This window comes from Symphalangus syndactylus, chromosome 24 (assembly GCF_028878055.3).
Source record: "Symphalangus syndactylus isolate Jambi chromosome 24, NHGRI_mSymSyn1-v2.1_pri, whole genome shotgun sequence".
Taxonomy (NCBI): domain Eukaryota; kingdom Metazoa; phylum Chordata; class Mammalia; order Primates; family Hylobatidae; genus Symphalangus; species Symphalangus syndactylus.
Window position 1 is genome coordinate 37,059,995 of NC_072446.2, and position 16,144 is coordinate 37,076,138.

General features: G+C 48.3%; 1 protein-coding gene and 1 long non-coding RNA gene across 6 annotated transcripts; one reads left to right on the plus strand and one right to left on the minus strand.

Annotated features, from left to right (window-relative positions):
• Positions 1-500: 500 nt before the first annotated feature.
• LOC134735865 (uncharacterized) lies at positions 501-5,477 on the minus strand. Its single transcript, XR_010119428.1, has 3 exons — positions 5,283-5,477; positions 5,058-5,147; positions 501-4,290 (listed from the first exon to the last, which is right to left on the minus strand). It is a non-coding gene; the product is annotated as an uncharacterized lncRNA (long non-coding RNA).
• Positions 4,033-13,024, plus strand: C24H20orf173 (chromosome 24 C20orf173 homolog). 5 transcript variants are annotated; one of them, XM_063633835.1, is made up of 8 exons: positions 4,268-4,341; positions 4,527-4,595; positions 4,862-4,955; positions 10,459-10,681; positions 10,830-11,297; positions 11,450-11,498; positions 11,598-11,717; positions 12,199-13,024. In XM_063633835.1, the coding sequence occupies exons 5-8, from the start codon at positions 11,164-11,166 to the stop codon at positions 12,466-12,468; spliced, it is 573 nt and encodes a 190-aa protein (XP_063489905.1). In that variant the 5' UTR covers positions 4,268-4,341; positions 4,527-4,595; positions 4,862-4,955; positions 10,459-10,681; positions 10,830-11,163; the 3' UTR covers positions 12,469-13,024. The 5 variants fall into 5 exon arrangements, 4 of the variants coding, with proteins under 4 accessions (XP_055122665.1, XP_063489904.1, XP_055122664.1 ...); XR_010119416.1 differs by lacking the exons at positions 11,450-11,498; positions 11,598-11,717; positions 12,199-13,024 and having other exon boundaries at positions 4,033-4,341; positions 4,527-4,705; positions 10,830-11,017; positions 11,101-11,231; XM_055266690.2 differs by lacking the exons at positions 10,459-10,681; positions 10,830-11,297; positions 11,450-11,498; positions 11,598-11,717; positions 12,199-13,024 and adding exons at positions 5,125-5,176; positions 6,158-6,432 and having other exon boundaries at positions 4,033-4,341; positions 4,527-4,705.
• The last annotated feature ends 3,120 nt before the right edge of the window (positions 13,025-16,144 follow it).

Genomic DNA, 16,144 nt, shown 5'->3' on the forward strand with positions numbered 1-16,144 from the left:
CTGGCTCGGACCTGTAGTCCCAGCTACTCGGGAGGCTGAGGCAGGAGCATCTCTTGAACCCGGGAAGCAGAGGTTGCAGTGAGCTGAGATCAGGCCACTGCACTCTAGCCTGGCAACAGAGCAAGGCTCCGTCTCAAAAAAGAAAAAAAAAAATATAGCCGTTGATGTAAATGAAATAGCAATAAAACTTGCTTTGCATCTTTTCCTAGATGATTTTCTTTTTCTTTGAGACAAGGTCTCACTCTGTCACTCAGGCTGGAGTGCAGTGGCGCAATCACAGATCACCGAAGCCTTGACCTCCTGGGCTCAAGTATTCCCTACCTCAGTATCCTCCTGAGTAGCTGGGACCACAATGGCCAATTTTTGTATTTTTTATAGAGATAGGGTCTCCCTACGTTGCCCAGGCTGGTAGATAATTTTTAAAACCTTTTTATTTTGAAATAACCATAGGCACAGAAGAAACTGTAAAAATAGTACAGAAAATTCCCACGTACCCATCATCCATTTTCCCATTTTATTCTTTATTTTTGCTTTATTTTATTTTTTTTTAGAGACAGAGTCTTGCTCTGTCACCCAGCCCGGAGTGCGTAACTTGCTATCCACTAGCAGCTATGGCTGCTATCATAACTCACTGCAGCCTTTAACTCCTGGACTCAGGTGATCCTCCCACCTGAACCTCCCAAATAGCCAGGAATAAAGGCACACACCACCAAGCCTAGCTAATTGTGTGTGTGTGTGTGTGTGTGTGTGTGTGTGTGTGTGTGTGTAGAGAAGGGGTCTTGCTGTATTGCCCAGGCTGGTCTCAAACTCCTGGCTTCAAGCTTCAAACCCCACCTTGGCCTCCCAAAGTGCTGGGATTACAGGCATGAGCCACTGTGCCTGGCCTTCATTTTCTCTTAATGGTAGTGTCTTACCATATAGTACATATAGTAATTTTTCTTTTTCTTTTTTTGAGACGGAGTTTAGCTCTTTTTGCCCAGCTAAAATCATATTCAGTGGCGCGATCTCGGCTCACCGCATCCTCCGCCTCCCGGGTTCAAGCGATTTTCGTGCCTCAGCCTCCCGAATAGCTGGAATTACAGGCATGCGTCGCCATGCTCGGCTAATTTTGTATTTTTAATAGAGACAGGGTTTCTCCATGTTGGTCAGGCTGGTCTCGAACTCCTGACCTCAGGTGATCCGCCCACATTGCCTCCCAAAATCCTGGGATTACAGGCGTGGGCCACCGTGCCCAGCCCATATGGTACTTTTTCAAAACCTGGAACTTGACATTGGTATGATATAATTAACTAGCCTACAGACCTTACTCAGATTTTTGGGTGAATTGATTTAAAAGCTATACAATAGCCAGTGCAGCTTTCCACTAGTTAAAATGAAGAATTTTACTGTTCTTATCCCATTGAATAAAATGTTTTTATTTTTTAGAAAACCAAAATGTTCTGTTTTTTCTTAAACCTTAAAAACAACTCAAAAATTTTCATTTTTTTCCTATCTTTACAAGACTACAATTGAATTAAGGGGGTGGCAGTGGAGTCGAAGAAGATGACTTAGAAATAGAAACAAATGAATTAAAAAATGGATTTGAGGCCGGGCGCAGTGGCTTATGCCTGTAATCTCAGCACTTTGAGAGGCCGAGGAGGGTGGATCACTTGAGCTCAGGAGTTCGAGACAGGGCTGGCACGGTAAACCCCATCTCTACTTAAGAAAAAAAAAATGGCAAGGCTCGGTGGCTCACACCTGTAATTCCAGCACTTTGGGAGGCCGAGGTGGGTGGATTGCTTGAGACCAGGAGATGGAGACCAGCCTAGCCAACACAGTGAAACCCCGTTTCTACCAAAAAATACGAAAATGAGCCACGTGTGATGTTGTGCACCTGTAGTCCCAGCTACCTGGGAGGCTGAGGCATGAGAATCACTTGAACCTGGGAGGTAGAGGTTGCAGTGAGCTGAGATTGTGCCAGTGCACTCCAGCCTGGGCGACAGAGTGAGACTCTGTCTCAAAAATAAATTAAATAAATAAATAAGTCTAGTGTGGTGGCACACTTCTGTAGTCCCAGCATCTTGGCAGGCTGAGGTGAAAGGCTTGCTTGAACCTTGGAGGCAGAGGCTACAGTGGGCTAAGATTGTGGCACTGCACTCCTGCCTGGGTGATAGAGCGAGACTTTGTCCTAAAAAAAAAAAAAAAGAATTTGGGTATCATAGGAGTAGGAGGAATTAAGAATACATGAGTTCTGGTTTCAATAACTGGGTACATGGTAGAACCATTTATTGAGATAGAGAAGTTTTGAAGCTGGGTGCAGTGGCTCACGCCTGTAATCCCAGTACTTTGGGAGGCCGAGGTGGGCAGATTACCTGAGGTCAGGAGTTTGAGATCAGCCTGGACAACATGGTGAAATCCCGTTTGTACTAAAAATACAAAAAATTAGCCAGGCTTGGTGACACGCACCTGTAATCCCAGCTACTCGGGAGGCAGAGGCAGGAGAATTGCTTGAACCCCAGAGGCAGAAGTTGCAGTGAGCTGAGATTGCGCCACTGCACTCCAGCCTGGGTGACAGAGCAAGACTCTGTCTCAAACAAAACAAAAGAGACAGAGAAGTTTTGGGAAGGGTTGGTTTACAGGGAAAATCCTGGGTTCAGTCTCAGGCTTATTCAGGTGAGATGTCTCTGAGCCATCTAAGTGGCAATTCAGTAGGCTGTTGGATATGGGGTCTAGAGACTACAAGAGAGGATTGAGTTGATGTCACACAACTCCAGAGAGGGCATCACACACAAGTACATTTAAAGTTCCCAGCTGGGGTGGGGTGCAGTGAATCATGCCTGTAATCCCAGCACTTTGGGAGGCCAAGGCGGGTGGATCACCTGAGGTCAGAAGTTCGAGACCAGCCTGACCAACATGGGGAAACCCTGTCTCTACTAAAAATACAAAAAAAATTAGCCAGGCATGGTGGCAGGCACCTGTAATCCCAGCTACTTGGGAAGCCGAGGCAAGAGAATCACTTAAACCCCGGAGGCAGAGGGTGCAGTGAGCCGAGATCATGCCTCTGTACTCCAGCAGGGGTGACAAGAGTGAAACTCCATCTCAAAATAATAATGATAATATAAATAAAAAAATAAAGTTCCCAGCTGGGCATGGTGGCTCATGCCTATAATTCCAGCACTTTGGGAATCTGTCTCAAAATAATAATAATAATAAAAATTAAAAAATAAAGTTCCCGGCTGGGCATGGTGGCTCATGCCTATAATTCCAGCACTTTGGGTGGCTGAGGTGGGTGGATCACTTGAGGTCAGGAGTTTGAGACCAGCCTGGCCAATATGGCGAAACCCTGTCTCTACTAAAAATACAAAAATCAGCCAGGCGTGTTGGCAGGTGCCTGTAGTCCCAGCTATTTGGGAGGGTGAGGCATGAGAATTGCTTGAACCAGGCAGGTGGAAGTTGCAGTGAGCCAAGATCACGCCACTGCACTCCAGCCTGGACGACAGAGCAAAAGCTCCATCTCAAAAAAAAAAAAAAAAAGTTCCCTCTCAACCCCTGTTTATTTATCCCATAAATATTTATTAAACGATTCTAAGTCTTAGAGCTGCAGAGGAGAAGACAGACTAGGTCAGGCCCTGTCCTCATGGATCTTACATCCAGTGGAGGTCGTTTGGGTGTCAGAGAAAGGGAAGGGTGGTGGCTTTTTCCAGGCAGGTTAAAGGAGGGAGGTCACAATGCGTACTTTGTGATGAGATCTATGATATAACTGGGATAACACCAAGGGCCCACTGAGGTATTCCTTCCCCTCGCAGGACTAGCCACATGCTGTCTCTCTGCCTCTTCCACCCCATGCCCAGTCAGAGACCGTTTTGGGGGTGAGCAAATGGATAGTGAGGCAGCAGAGGAGGGGTTGGAAGGAGGTGGAGGGTGGAGGGTGGGGAGTTGTGGAGGCCGAGAGGACAGAGGGAAGCTGGTGCTGTCTGTGGCCTCAGCCCTTCGTCCTTCCAGGTAGAGAAGCCAGTCTGCGGCCCGCCACGGGAGCCACCGCCTGGGCCAGACATGCAGCGCTGGCAGATTTTTGTCCTGTGGGTCTTTTGGGTGCTCATCCTCTGGCTGATGACCCCCTATCTGGATCCGACACCTGAATCGGCACCCCAGGAAAAACGAATGTACTTGGTACCACGGCATTGCAACTGCCCTTGGTTCAGTTCCGGGAAGTGTGGCTGCCCTTCTGAGACCCTCAACTGCTCCTCCTGCCACCACACAGCCGACGAATGGAACTGGCTTGATGTGTGCTCCAGGAAGGCCATGGGGTACCTGATGAGGACAAGAGAGTCTATGAACTCTGACACTGTGCTCTGGTGGTTGGTCAGTGGTCAACACTGGGCCCGGCTCCATCCCCCGTGCTTCCCGGGCCTCACCCATCTCCCACTTTCCGCCCAAATCCCTGCCCTTGGCCCTGTCTTCACAGCCTCTGGATGGAGATCTCACCCACCCAGCTCTGTTTTCTCTCCCCTGTGCCCAGCCCCTAATCTCCCTCTTGCTGTTTCCAGGGCATGAACTCAGGGAGCGAGCTTGGGAAATTGTGGAGGAAGCTGTTTAAAGGGATTCCCAGGCTCTCGGTGAGCCATTTTGATTTCCATTGTGGGACTTGTGTGCTGTTGGGGTGCCCACAGATCCCGCAGGGCTCCAGCCTTGGCAACGACATTGACCAATACCCCGTGGTTTTCAGGTGGGTGCTGGGGAGAGGGCGGGAGCAGGAGGGCCAGGCCTGCCCCACAGTTCTGTCAGTTTCTTCTCCCCTTCCCAAGATGAAGCGGGCCCCAAGTCCAGGGCTTTGAGATGGACGCAGGGAACCAAACCATACACAATGCTTCATCTATCCCAGGAATGCCAGTGACCAGGGCTCCTGGATGCAGCTAGAGATGCTACTGTGGAAGCTCTCTGACCTGGTGTGGACTTCAGACGCTCTAAGTGATGAGGTGATGGAGGAGGTGTCCCCAGACATTCTCTGTTTGGGGGTGAGGGGAGATCACTGCAGGGAATAACAGCAAGGGCTCTGGGAAGATCCTCTATTGGCTTACTGGGGACACTTGCAGGACTTTTCCAGGTCTTGTGGCCCAAACTCCCCCACCTCCAATTCTTTCTCAGATTTTGGAAGATGGTCTGGTTCCCTAGTGGAGTGGAAGATAGCAAAGACACGGTGAGGGGTAATAGGAAAAGGGGTAGGATGTGGCTGTGGGAAGGGCCCCAGGTCAGTTCCCTCCCGCTTCCTCCCCAGGTGCAACCAGGATAACTGGCTGACTTACCAGGGTCAGGGTCATTCCTGGAGCCCAAGGCTTTGTTCTGTGTCTTGCGCAACTGTGCCCAGGCAGGAAAGATTCTTGTATCTTCTTCTCTTAAAATTCCTGCTCCTCAATGCCTTCAGCATGGAGCCTAAAGTTTGCTGCCTAGCTTTCAAGACTCTACATGTAGGCCAAGCATGGTGGCTCATGCCTGTATCCCAACACTTTGAGAGGCTGAGGCGGGTGGATCATGAGGTCAGGAGTTTGAGACCAGCCTGGCCAATATGGTCAAACTCCATCTCTACTAAAAATACAAAAAATAGCCAGGCGTGGTGGTAGCCTCATCTCTACTAAAAATACAAAAAATAGCCAGACATACCTGTAGTCCCAGCTACTCGGGAGGCTGAGGTAGAAGAATCGCTTGAACCCGGGAGGCAGAGGTTGCAGTTAGCCAAGATTGCGCCACTGCACTCCAGCCTGGTGACAGAGCGAGACTCCATTTCAAAAAAAAAAAAAAAAAAAAGGACTCTACATGTTTTGACTCCTCCCCTTGCCTCCTGTCTCCCAGGCTCCCATAATGGGCTCTTAGAATTCCCCAGACACATGAGCTGCCTCATGCCTTCTCATGCACGATTCCGTTTGCCTGGAATGCCCTTCTCTTATGTCCTGGGGGTTCCCCTCTCTTCCTCCAATATCATGAGGAGAAGCGAGTTGACATTCTCTTTTTTGGGATCCTCAGTGACTCTAGGAGAGTGTCCAGAGTCTGTTTCCTGGAGGTGAGCTCCAGTCTTCTCCCAGCTCCCAGGGGCAACCTGTCATCCTGGGTGCTGAGTGAAGGGAGGCAGGGGTGAGGACAGGAATCCGCCTGCTGACGCACATGTCCCTCTCTCATCCACTAGGTCACCCTCTTTGGATTTGGATCAGAATAGCAAGGAAAGTGTTTCTATCACTGGAAGGAGGATAATCAGACCAAGGGCTCCAAGGAAATACTGCCCACATCTAGTGCAGAAGCAGAAATCGAAGTCATCCATCAGCTAGTGTGTGGACAAGCTCACTGTTCACACAAACTCAGCCTAGCTGAGTCCACACAAGTCCTATTTCTGGGTGGGTAAAGGGCAGGAGGAAATTGTAAGATCAGTCTGGTACTGAATAAAATCCTGGCCTGATTGTCTTACCTGCAACCACAGTGTCCGGGAGGGATGGGCCAGACGTGCCTTCCAGATCTCAGGGGCAATATTTGAGTTGATTTCTTTGCCTGGTCCCCTGGATCATGTAGGAGGTATAAGTTTAGATTCAATTTCATGCCAAATGCAAACCCAGACTTTGAGTTGTTGGGGGAGGCTCTTTACCCACTTCGATAAAAGAAGTAAACCTCCTTGTTTCACCCATGCCGGAGGGTGAGGGTTTTATTTTTTTTTTTGCCCAGCTTTTCATAGAAGGTTTAGCATTTTGAAGTTCCCAGGTTTTTTTAGCTGCCTCAGTTCCAATTCGCTTTTTTTTTTTTTTTTAAGACAGAGCTTACTGTGTTGCCCAGGCTGGAATGGAGTGGCACAATCATGGCTTATTGCAGCCTCAACCTCCTGGGCTCAAGGGATCCTCCCACCTAAGTCCTCTGAGTAGCTGGGACTACAAATGCATGTCACCACACCCAGTTAATTTTAATTTCTGTTTTTGTAGAAAGGGGGTCTTGCCATGTTGGCCAGGATGGCCTTGAACTCCTAGGCTCAAGGAATCCTCCTGCCTTGGCCTCCCAAAGTGCTGGGATTACAGGTGTGAGTCACTGTGCCTAGCCCTTACAGTGTCACTTCTGCAGCATTCTATTGGTCAGATCAAGTCATAAAGTGATCCAAGATCCAAGAAGTGGGGAAATGAACTGCTCTTCCATATGGAAAGAGCTGAAAAGAATCTGCCATAATAGGACTACCACAGTGTCAAGGGCCCAGTTGTGTTGGCAGCAGTGGTGGCATTCCAAGTGGGCCATTCTTGGGGTAGTCTTTGGCCATGTTTTGCATCTCATGATAGACTGAGCCCGGTTCTCTAGCTTTTGCATCATCCTGTAAACTACTAAATATTTAGCTGGCAAATTGTTTTTCTCTGAAGTTTACCAGTCTGTTGAACAAGACCAAGAATCCAACTGCTACAGTTAACAAAGAATAAAAAATCAGACTTCTGGCTGGGCGCAGTGGCTCACACCCAGCATGTTGTGAGGCTGAGGCAGGAGGACTGCTTGTGCCTGGAAAACTTCTGCATAATTCACCCCTTAATTTGCATGTAGTTGAAAGTGGGTATAAATAGGATTGCAGAGCTGCTGCTGAGCTGCTAACTCTGGGCACACTGCCTATGGGGTAGCCCTGCTCCACAAGAAGCAGTGTACCTCTGCTGCTGCTGTGCAATGCTGCCTCAATACAGGTTGCTAACACCACTGGATTGCATCAGGGCAAAGCCAAGAACCCTCTCAGGCTAAGCCCCAATTTTGGGGATTGCCTGCCCTGCATCAAAGGCATCACTCCAGTCTCTACCTCCAACTTCACATGGCATACTCCCCTGTGTCTTCCGTTTCCAAATTTCCCTCATCTTTTTTTTTTGAGATGGAGTCTTGCTCTTGTCACCCAGGCTGGAGTGCAGTGGCATGATCTCAGCTCACTGCAACCTCTGCCTCCCAGGTTCAAGCAATTCTCCTGCCTCAGCCTCTTGAGTAGCTGGGATTACAGGTGCCCGCCACTACGCCTGGCTAATTTTTTGTATTTTAGTAGATACTGGGTTTTGCCATGTTGGCCAGGCTGGTCTCAAACTCCTGGCATCAAGTGACCTGCCTGCCTTGGCCTCCCAAAATTCTGGGATTACAGGCATGGGCCATTGCGCCCGGACAATTTCCCTCATCTTATAAACACACTAGTCATTGGATTAGGGCCCATTCTCATGTATCTGCAAAGGCTCTACTTCCAAATAAGGTCACATAAGTATCAGGGGTTAGAACTTAAATATATATATATTTTTTAGTAACACAATTCTACCTCCTGCAAGCACAATAATGGCTTTTCTAGACATGCAAACTTAGAAGTTTTATCTCCTACACACCCTTTCTTAGAAAGTTACCATGAACAGGGCCAGGCGCGGTGGCTCACGCTTGTAATCCCAGCACTTTGGGAGGCCGAGGCGGGCGGATCACAAGGTCAGGAGATCGAGACCACGGTGAAACCCCGTCTCTACTAAAAAAGACAAAAATTAGCCGGGCGTGGTGGCGGGCGCCTGTAGTCCCAGCTACTCAGAGAGGCTGAGGCAGGAGAATGGCGTGAACCCAGGAGGCGGAGCTTGCAGTGAGCCGAGATTGCGCCACTGCACTCCAGCCTGGGTGACAGAGCAAGACTCCGTCTCAAAAAAAAAAAAAAAAAAAAAAAGAAAGTTACCATGAACAAAAGGCCAGGCGCAGTGGCTCATGCCTGTAATCCCAGCACTTTGGGAGGTCAAGGCGGGTGGATCGCCTGAGGTCAGAAGTTCGAGACCAGCCTGACTGATATGATGAAACCCCGTCTCTATTAAAAATACAAAAATTAGCCAGACGTGGTGGTGTGCACCTGTAATCCCAGCTACTCGGGAGGCTGAGACAGGAGAATTGCTTGAACCCAGGAGGCAGAGGTTGCAGTGAGCCGAGATCGTGCCATTGCACTCCAGCCTGGGCAACAAGAGTGAAACTCTGTCTCAAAAAAAAAAAAAAAAAGTTATCATGAACAAAAAAAGTAGTCTTAGTTCATTTACAAACTCTATAGGAAATATTTATCTAGTTACAATAATGTAAACACTGATAGTAGATTGTTGACTTTTAGAATTAAATTAGCCCGTAGTTCTGTACCATCCAATATGATGGATGAGCACTTGAAATGTAGCAAGTGCAAGTGAGGAAGGAATTTTTAAATTTATTTTAATTAATCTAAATTTCAAAACAATTCAGTTCTTAGAAAACTTTTCGGTATGCTTGTTATAACTTGAGTATGTAAATCTTTTTTGACTGTAAAATTTTATCAAATTTATAAATCATGTATTTCTGAGAAAACGGTTTGAATTTAGATACACTATAAGTGTAAGATATACACTGGATTGGCTGGGCGCAGTGGCTCAAACCTGTAATCCCAGCACTTTGGGAGGCCGAGGTAGGCAGATCACTTGAGCTCAGGAGTTTGAGACCAGCCTGGCCAACATGGTGAAACCCCGTCTTTGCTAAAAGTAAAAAGAAAATTAGCTGGGCGCAGTGGCATGCACCTGTAGTCCCAGCTACTTGGGAGACTGAGGCAAGAGAACCATTTGAATCCAGGAGGTGGGGGTTGCAGTGAGCCAAGATCACACCACTGTACTCCAGCCTGGGCAACAGAGCAAGACTCCATCTCAAAAAAACAAAAAACAAAAAACAAAAAAAACAGTTCTTAAAAAGTCGACCCCTGAGAGGTGTTAAGAGCTAAAGGTATCAAATATTCACTTCCATCAGTATAGTAAATTCTCTTCAGAAGATTCCAGGTGGCCCTTCTTGAACTCCTGGGCTCAAGTGATCCTCCTGCCTTGGCCTCCCAAAGCTCTGAGATTACAGGTGTGAGCCATCTCCAAGGTGGCCCTTCTGTTTCCCTCTTTGCCTCCTGCTCACCCACCCCAGCCTGGACACAACCTCTCCCTGTGTGCCCTCCTGTCCCCTGGACCCTTGACTACCACACCTCCCTGGTCATCTGGGCTCTGGGCTGAATGCCAAGGTGAAGGAGGGGCCTTGGTGTAGTAGGTCACAATGTAGCCTCTGTGATAAGTCCCTGATATCACTGGGCTGGCACAGAAGACCCCATTAGGAATCAGTTTCCTCAGGGGGGCCACAGAACACAAAAAGTGTCCTCTCTCCCTTTCTTTCTGCCTCTAGGCCAGGCTTTGGCAGTTCTGGTAGTGATCAGTAGGTGGCCAGGGAGGCAGGAGGGAGGTTTTGGGAGGAGGTGTAGTGTCAAGGGTTGGGAGAGGGATGGAAGCCATTAGGATGGGGGATGCTGGGGACGTCTGTGGCCCCAGCCTCTTCTCCTTCCCAGTGCCAGGTGTCAGGGCCAATCTACTGTCTGCCAGGGGCACCATCATCAGGGCCAGAGATCATGATTCGATACAGGAGTTTGGGCCTGGTGGCTGCCTATGTCCTTTCATTGTGGCTGATCGCCTCCTTCCTACACCAACACTCCAGCCAGAAGGACCTCTGTAATATGGCCAAAATACACCCGGGAATCTGCCACTGTCCCAGCAACTTTTCCAGAAAATGCAATTGCTCATCTGAGGTCCAGACATGCTCTGCCTGCCTCCACATGCCTGGCAAGTCTGATTGGTTTGACAGACGCTTCGACAGCACCGTTGAACCCCTACAGAGGCCACAAGATCCCACGTCCAATGATGCTCTGATATTCTGGCTGGTCAGTGCACAAACTTGGTCTTTGTCCAGTCCCTGACCCAACCCCAGGTCCTAGCCATCTCTCTATCATGGCCCCAGGCTCTAACCTTCTTCCATAGGTAGGTGGAGCCTGGGTCAAGCCCCTAAATTCTTCCCTCCTATGCTCCTAGGGACTCAAGAGAGTCAAGTCAGAGAAGGAGGTTGAGGATAAGCAGCAGCAGCTGATTAAAGCACCTCCCCTATGCCCACTGGGCCATGTGGTGTCCAACTGCCGGGTCTGTGCAGTGGTGGGAAACTCAAGGTCTCTACGCAGCTCTGGTCTTGGCTTCAGGATTAATCAACATGAAGTGGTCCTCAGGTGGGTGCAGGGTAGGAGGTGGAGACCAAGGCCAAGCCGAAGGCTTTTCCTCCTCTAAATGACCATCCTAACTTCCTTTTCAGGATGAACCAGGCCCCGTCCAAGGCTTTGAGGCAGATGTGGGGAACAGGATCACCCTGCGCATTATGTACCCTGGGATTGCCAGCTCTCAGGACCCCGGTACCCGACTGCTGCTGCTTCCGTTGAATTCATCTGGTCTGGAGTGGTTCATAAGTGTACTGCATAAACAGACAAGCATGTGGAAGCAAAAAAACCCTGGGTATGTCAGGGAGGGAGGTCACTGTAGGGAGTGACAGAGGTAACTCCAAAGAGACCCTGGCTGGATACTGGGGCACCCCCAAGGCTTACTTAAGGCTGAAGTCTGCTTGTCAAATGACTTTGAAATCCTCCCAAACCTCAATTTCTTTTTAGATTTCAGATGGTCCAGGTTCCTGGTGGAACCAAAGACAGCAAAGATAAGGTGAGGGTCCCAGGAAGGAAAGAGAAAAGTGGTAGGACAACACGACGGTGTGTAGCCATGGGACAGGCTTCAGGTCAGTCCCCTTCTCCATCTTCCTAGGTGCTGGTGATCAGCCTCTACTTCCTCAGGTATATCCAGGAAGGTTGCCTGGAGAACCACGGTCAGTATCCATCCTTAGAGTTTGTGGCTCTGTTGTATGCCTTGCATACCTGTGACCAGGTAAGATATCTCCTACAACTCACAGACTTTCACTCCTCTGCCACTCAAAATTTCTGTCTTCTTGGCTGGGCATGGGGGCTGACGCCTTGTAATCCCAGGACTTTGGGAGGCCAAGGCGGGCTGATCACCTGAGGTCGGGAGTTCGAGACCAGCCTGAACCAAGATGGAGAAACCCCGTCTTCACTAAAAATACAAAATTAGCTGGGCTTCGTGGCACATGCCTGTAATCCTAGCTACTTGGGAGGCTGAGGCAGGAAAATCGCTTGAACCTGGGAGGCGGAGGTTGCGGTGAGCCAAGATCGTGCCACTGCACTCCAGCCTGGGCAACAAGAGCAAAACTCCATCTCCAAAAAAAAAAAAAAAAAAAAAAAAAAAAAAAAAAAAAAAAAAATCTGTCTTCCCAGGGACTTCCCATTAAATCTAAAACTTTCTGCCTGGCTTTCAACACCCTACATGATCTGACCCCTCTCCTCTCTCCCAGATTCCCACACTGGACTTCCTGGGGTTCCCCAGACATACCAGCTGCCTCACGCCTTCTCACACCCTGCTCCCTCTGCCTGGAATGCGCTTCGCTTGTCTCCCAGGGGAATCCTCTCTTCTCTCAATATATAATGAAGAACAACTAGTTGGTGCTCTCTTTTCTGGGCTCTGGGGTCACTATAAGTATTTAGAGTCTGTCTTCCTTGAAGAAGGTGAACTCCAGTCTCCTCCCAGCTCCAAGAGGAAGGCTGGCACACTAGCGGTTGAGTGAGTGGTGCTGAAGGCATGATAGGTGTGCATGGAGGCAGGGCAGGATCCAGCCTGTTACCCCACCACCATCTCTTGTCTTATCCCATCTCCCAGGTATCCTCGTTTGGTTTTGGGGCAGACAGTTGCAAAAAGTAGTCCCATTACTGGGATGACAAATGTGAGTTTGAGAACACCAGGCAAAATTTCCCAGCAGAATACCAGATCATCTTGAAACTGCAGTGTGAGAGGAAGATTGCTGTCTATGGCTGAGATGTTTCCACTGGAGTCTCCAAGAGGCTGACAGGTAGCCAAGGGGACCTTGTGGTGTCAGAGAGGGAGTCCATCCAAGCAGACCCTGGATGGAGATCACTCTGCTACTGAATAAAACCCTAGCTTATTTCTCTCTCTGGATTTCTGGTGGCATTAAAGGGCTACATAGGCCGGGCGCGGTGGCTCACGCCTGTAATCCCAGCACTTTGGGAGGCCGAGGCGGGTGGATCACGAGGTCAGGAGATTGAGACCATCCTGGCTAACACGGTGAAACCCCGTCTCTACTAAAAAATACAAAAAAATTAGCCGGGCGTGCTGGCGGGCGCCTGTGGTCCCAGCTACTCGGGAGGCTGAGGCAGGAGAATGGCGTGAACCCAGGAGGTGGAGGTTGCGGTGAGCCGAGATCGCGCCACCGCACTCCAGCCTGGGGGACAGAGAAAGACTCCGTCTCAAAAAAAAAAAAAAAAAAAAAAGGGCTACATTCTATTACTGATTCTGTCTTATCACCATGTGACTCTCTTATGCTGTATCTTATCAAAAAATAAAATTAAATGAGAAAAAAGTGAACCCTGAAGTTGAAAACACATCAAACGGACCTAACTATATTTAATTGATAATATAAACACCAGAGAAATAATTATTTCAAGTTCCTTTAACTCAACACCTTGATTGTATATTCTTTGTAGGATAGTCTCTGTGGACAAAAAGAACTACAAAGAAATGTTAGGCCAGGCGCGATGGCTCACACCTGTAACCCCAGCACTTTGGGAGGCCAAGGCGGGCAGATTACGAGGTCAGGAGGTTGAGACCAGCATGACCAACATGGTGAAACCGCATCTCTACTAAAAATACAAAAATTAGCTAGGTGTGGCAGTGCGTGCCTGTAATCCCAGCTACTCAGGGGGCTGAGGCAGGGGAATCGCTTGAACCTGGGAGGCAGAGGTTGCAGTGAGCCGTGATCATGCCACTGCACTCCAGCCTGGGCGACAGAGTGACACTCTGTCTCAAAAAAAAAAATTTTTTTTTTGAAACTTGATTCAGTATTTTCATTATAGTGTTGGTATTATTATTATTTAGAGACAGGAGGACACTCTGTCACCCAGGATAGAGTGCAGTGGCATGATCACGGCTCACTGCAACCTCTGCCTCCCAGGCTTAGGTGATCCTTCCACATCAGCCTTCTGAATGGTTGGGACTATCGGTGCGTGCCACCACCCTCAGCTAATTTTTAAATTTTCTTGTAGAGTTGAGGTCTCACTATATTGCCCAGGCTGGTCTTGAATAAGTAAATAACTACTTATATTAACAACATTAGAAACTAAACACAGGCTGGGCGTGATGGCTCACGCCTGTAATCCCAGCACTTTGGGAGGCCAAGGGAGGTGGATCACTTGAGGTCAGGAGTTCGAGACCAGCCTGGCCAACATAGTGAAACTCTGTCTCTACTAAAAATACAAAAATTTGCCAGGCGTGGTGGCGGCTGCCTGTAATCACAGCTACTTGGGAGGCTGAGGTAGGAGAATCACTTGAGTCTGGGAGGCAGAGGTTGCAGTGAGCTAAGTTCACACCACTGTACTCCAGCCTAAGTGACAAAGTGAGACTTCGTCTCAAAAAAAAAAAAAAAAAAAAGAAACAATACAAAATTGGGCAGGTGGACAGGTTAAAAACTCTGTGACGTTAAATTCTATCTGGAATTTTTTTTTTTTTTTTTTTTTTTGAGACAAGTCTCACTCTGTCGCCCAGGCTGGAGTGCAGTGGCGCGAGCTCAGCTCACTGCAAGCTCCGCCTCCGAGGTTCACGCCATTCTCTTGCCTCAGACTCCCGAGTAGCTGGGACTACAGGCGTCCGCCACCATGGACGGCTAATTTTTCTGTATTTTTAGTAGAGACAGGGTTTCACTGTGTTAGCCAGGATGGTCTCAATCTCCTGACCTCGTGATCCGCCCGCCTTGGCCTCCCAAAGTGCTGGGATTACAGGCATGAGCCACTGCGCCTGGCTTTTTTTTTTCGAGACAGAGTTTCACTCTTGTTGCCCAGGCTGGAGTGCAATGGCATGATCTCGGCTCACTGCAACCTCCGCCTCCCGGGTTCAAGTGATTCTCCTGTCTCAGCCTCCTGAGTAGCTGAGATTACAGGCGCATACCACCACGCCTGGCTAATTTTTGTATTTTTAGTAGAGATGGGGATTCACCATGTTGGTCAGGCTGGTCTCGAACTCCTGACCTTGTGATCCACCTGCCTCAGCCTCCCAAAGTGCTGGGATTACAGGCGTGAGCCACCATGCTCGGCCCAAACTGGAAATATTATGAACTCGATTTTCAAACTTTTTATTGTGACAAAATATACATAAAATTTACCATTTAAAAGTTATCAATGGCAATAAAGATCAGTGGCATTAAGTATGTTCACATTGTTGTGCAATCATAACCTCGTTGAACTAACAATTTACAAAGTACATTTTCTTCCTGTCATCTGAAAAGCCATAACACCCCAATAACAATGATCAACCCTGCAATCCAGATTATGTTTTTTGTTTTTTTGTATTTTTTTTGGAGACGGAGTCTTGCTCTGCCACCCAGGCTGGAGTGCAGTGGCGCGATCTCAGCTCACTGCAACCTCTGCCTCCTGGGTTCAAGCAATTCTCCTGCCTCAGCCTCCCAAGTAGCTGGGACTACAGGTGCACGCTGCCTCCCTCGGCTAATTTTTTGTATTTTAGTAGAGACGGGGTTTTACCGTGTTGCCCAGGCTGGTCTTGAACTCCTGAGCTCAGGCAATCCGCCTGCCTCAGTCTTCCACAAGTGCTAGGATTACAGGCGTGAGCCACTGCGCTCAGCCTGATTTTTGTCTTCTAAATACTTTTTTTCCACTAAAAGATTCTAGGCCTAGACAAGTACAAAGAACACTTGGACATTAGATTTGCGGCAATTTGAGCATCAAAAATAGCAACTGTCATGATTGAATCATAGTGAATATATAAAAAACTTTGAGCTCATAATGATACTCAAAGAGAAAGGGAAAACTGGCGGTGGCTGTTACCTCAACCCCTTACTCTGAAAATTGGTAATTAAAGGTGTGTGTTGAGGGAGCATTTATCCTGCCTTTTTGGTAGAAACAGTAGTTCAGGGTAACCAAATAGCCTCAGTAAATGAGTTTCCAGTTGCTGTGTATCTAAAACAAATATCCACCGCATGCTACCCTCTTGGCTGCTCAACTACCACACACAACCTAACAAAATGCAAATATCCCACATAAATCGAAAGCACATTTACCCACATCCTTGACACATTGTGGTGTACCAGGTGTCTAGGAATGAGGTAGCTCAGAGTCAGGATCCAAGAATCCCCAAAGGTGTAGGCAGTGTGGCATCGTGTCCAGATACTGGACCTGTTACGGTACCACATAGACAAGTTACTATTTTAGAGGAATAAA

What these genes read in the sequence shown, in the direction of transcription:
- C24H20orf173 (XM_055266689.2), top strand. Translation starts at nt 4,033, where the DNA reads ATGCAGCGCTGGCAGATTTTTGTCCTGTGGGTCTTTTGGGTGCTCATC. An exon ending in ACACTGTGCTCTGGTGGTTG is followed by an intron (nt 4,342 to 4,526) that starts GTCAGTGGTCAA and finishes TGCTGTTTCCAG; the next exon opens with GGCATGAACTCAGGGAGCGA. An exon ending in CAATACCCCGTGGTTTTCAG is followed by an intron (nt 4,706 to 4,861) that starts GTGGGTGCTGGG and finishes CATCTATCCCAG; the next exon opens with GAATGCCAGTGACCAGGGCT.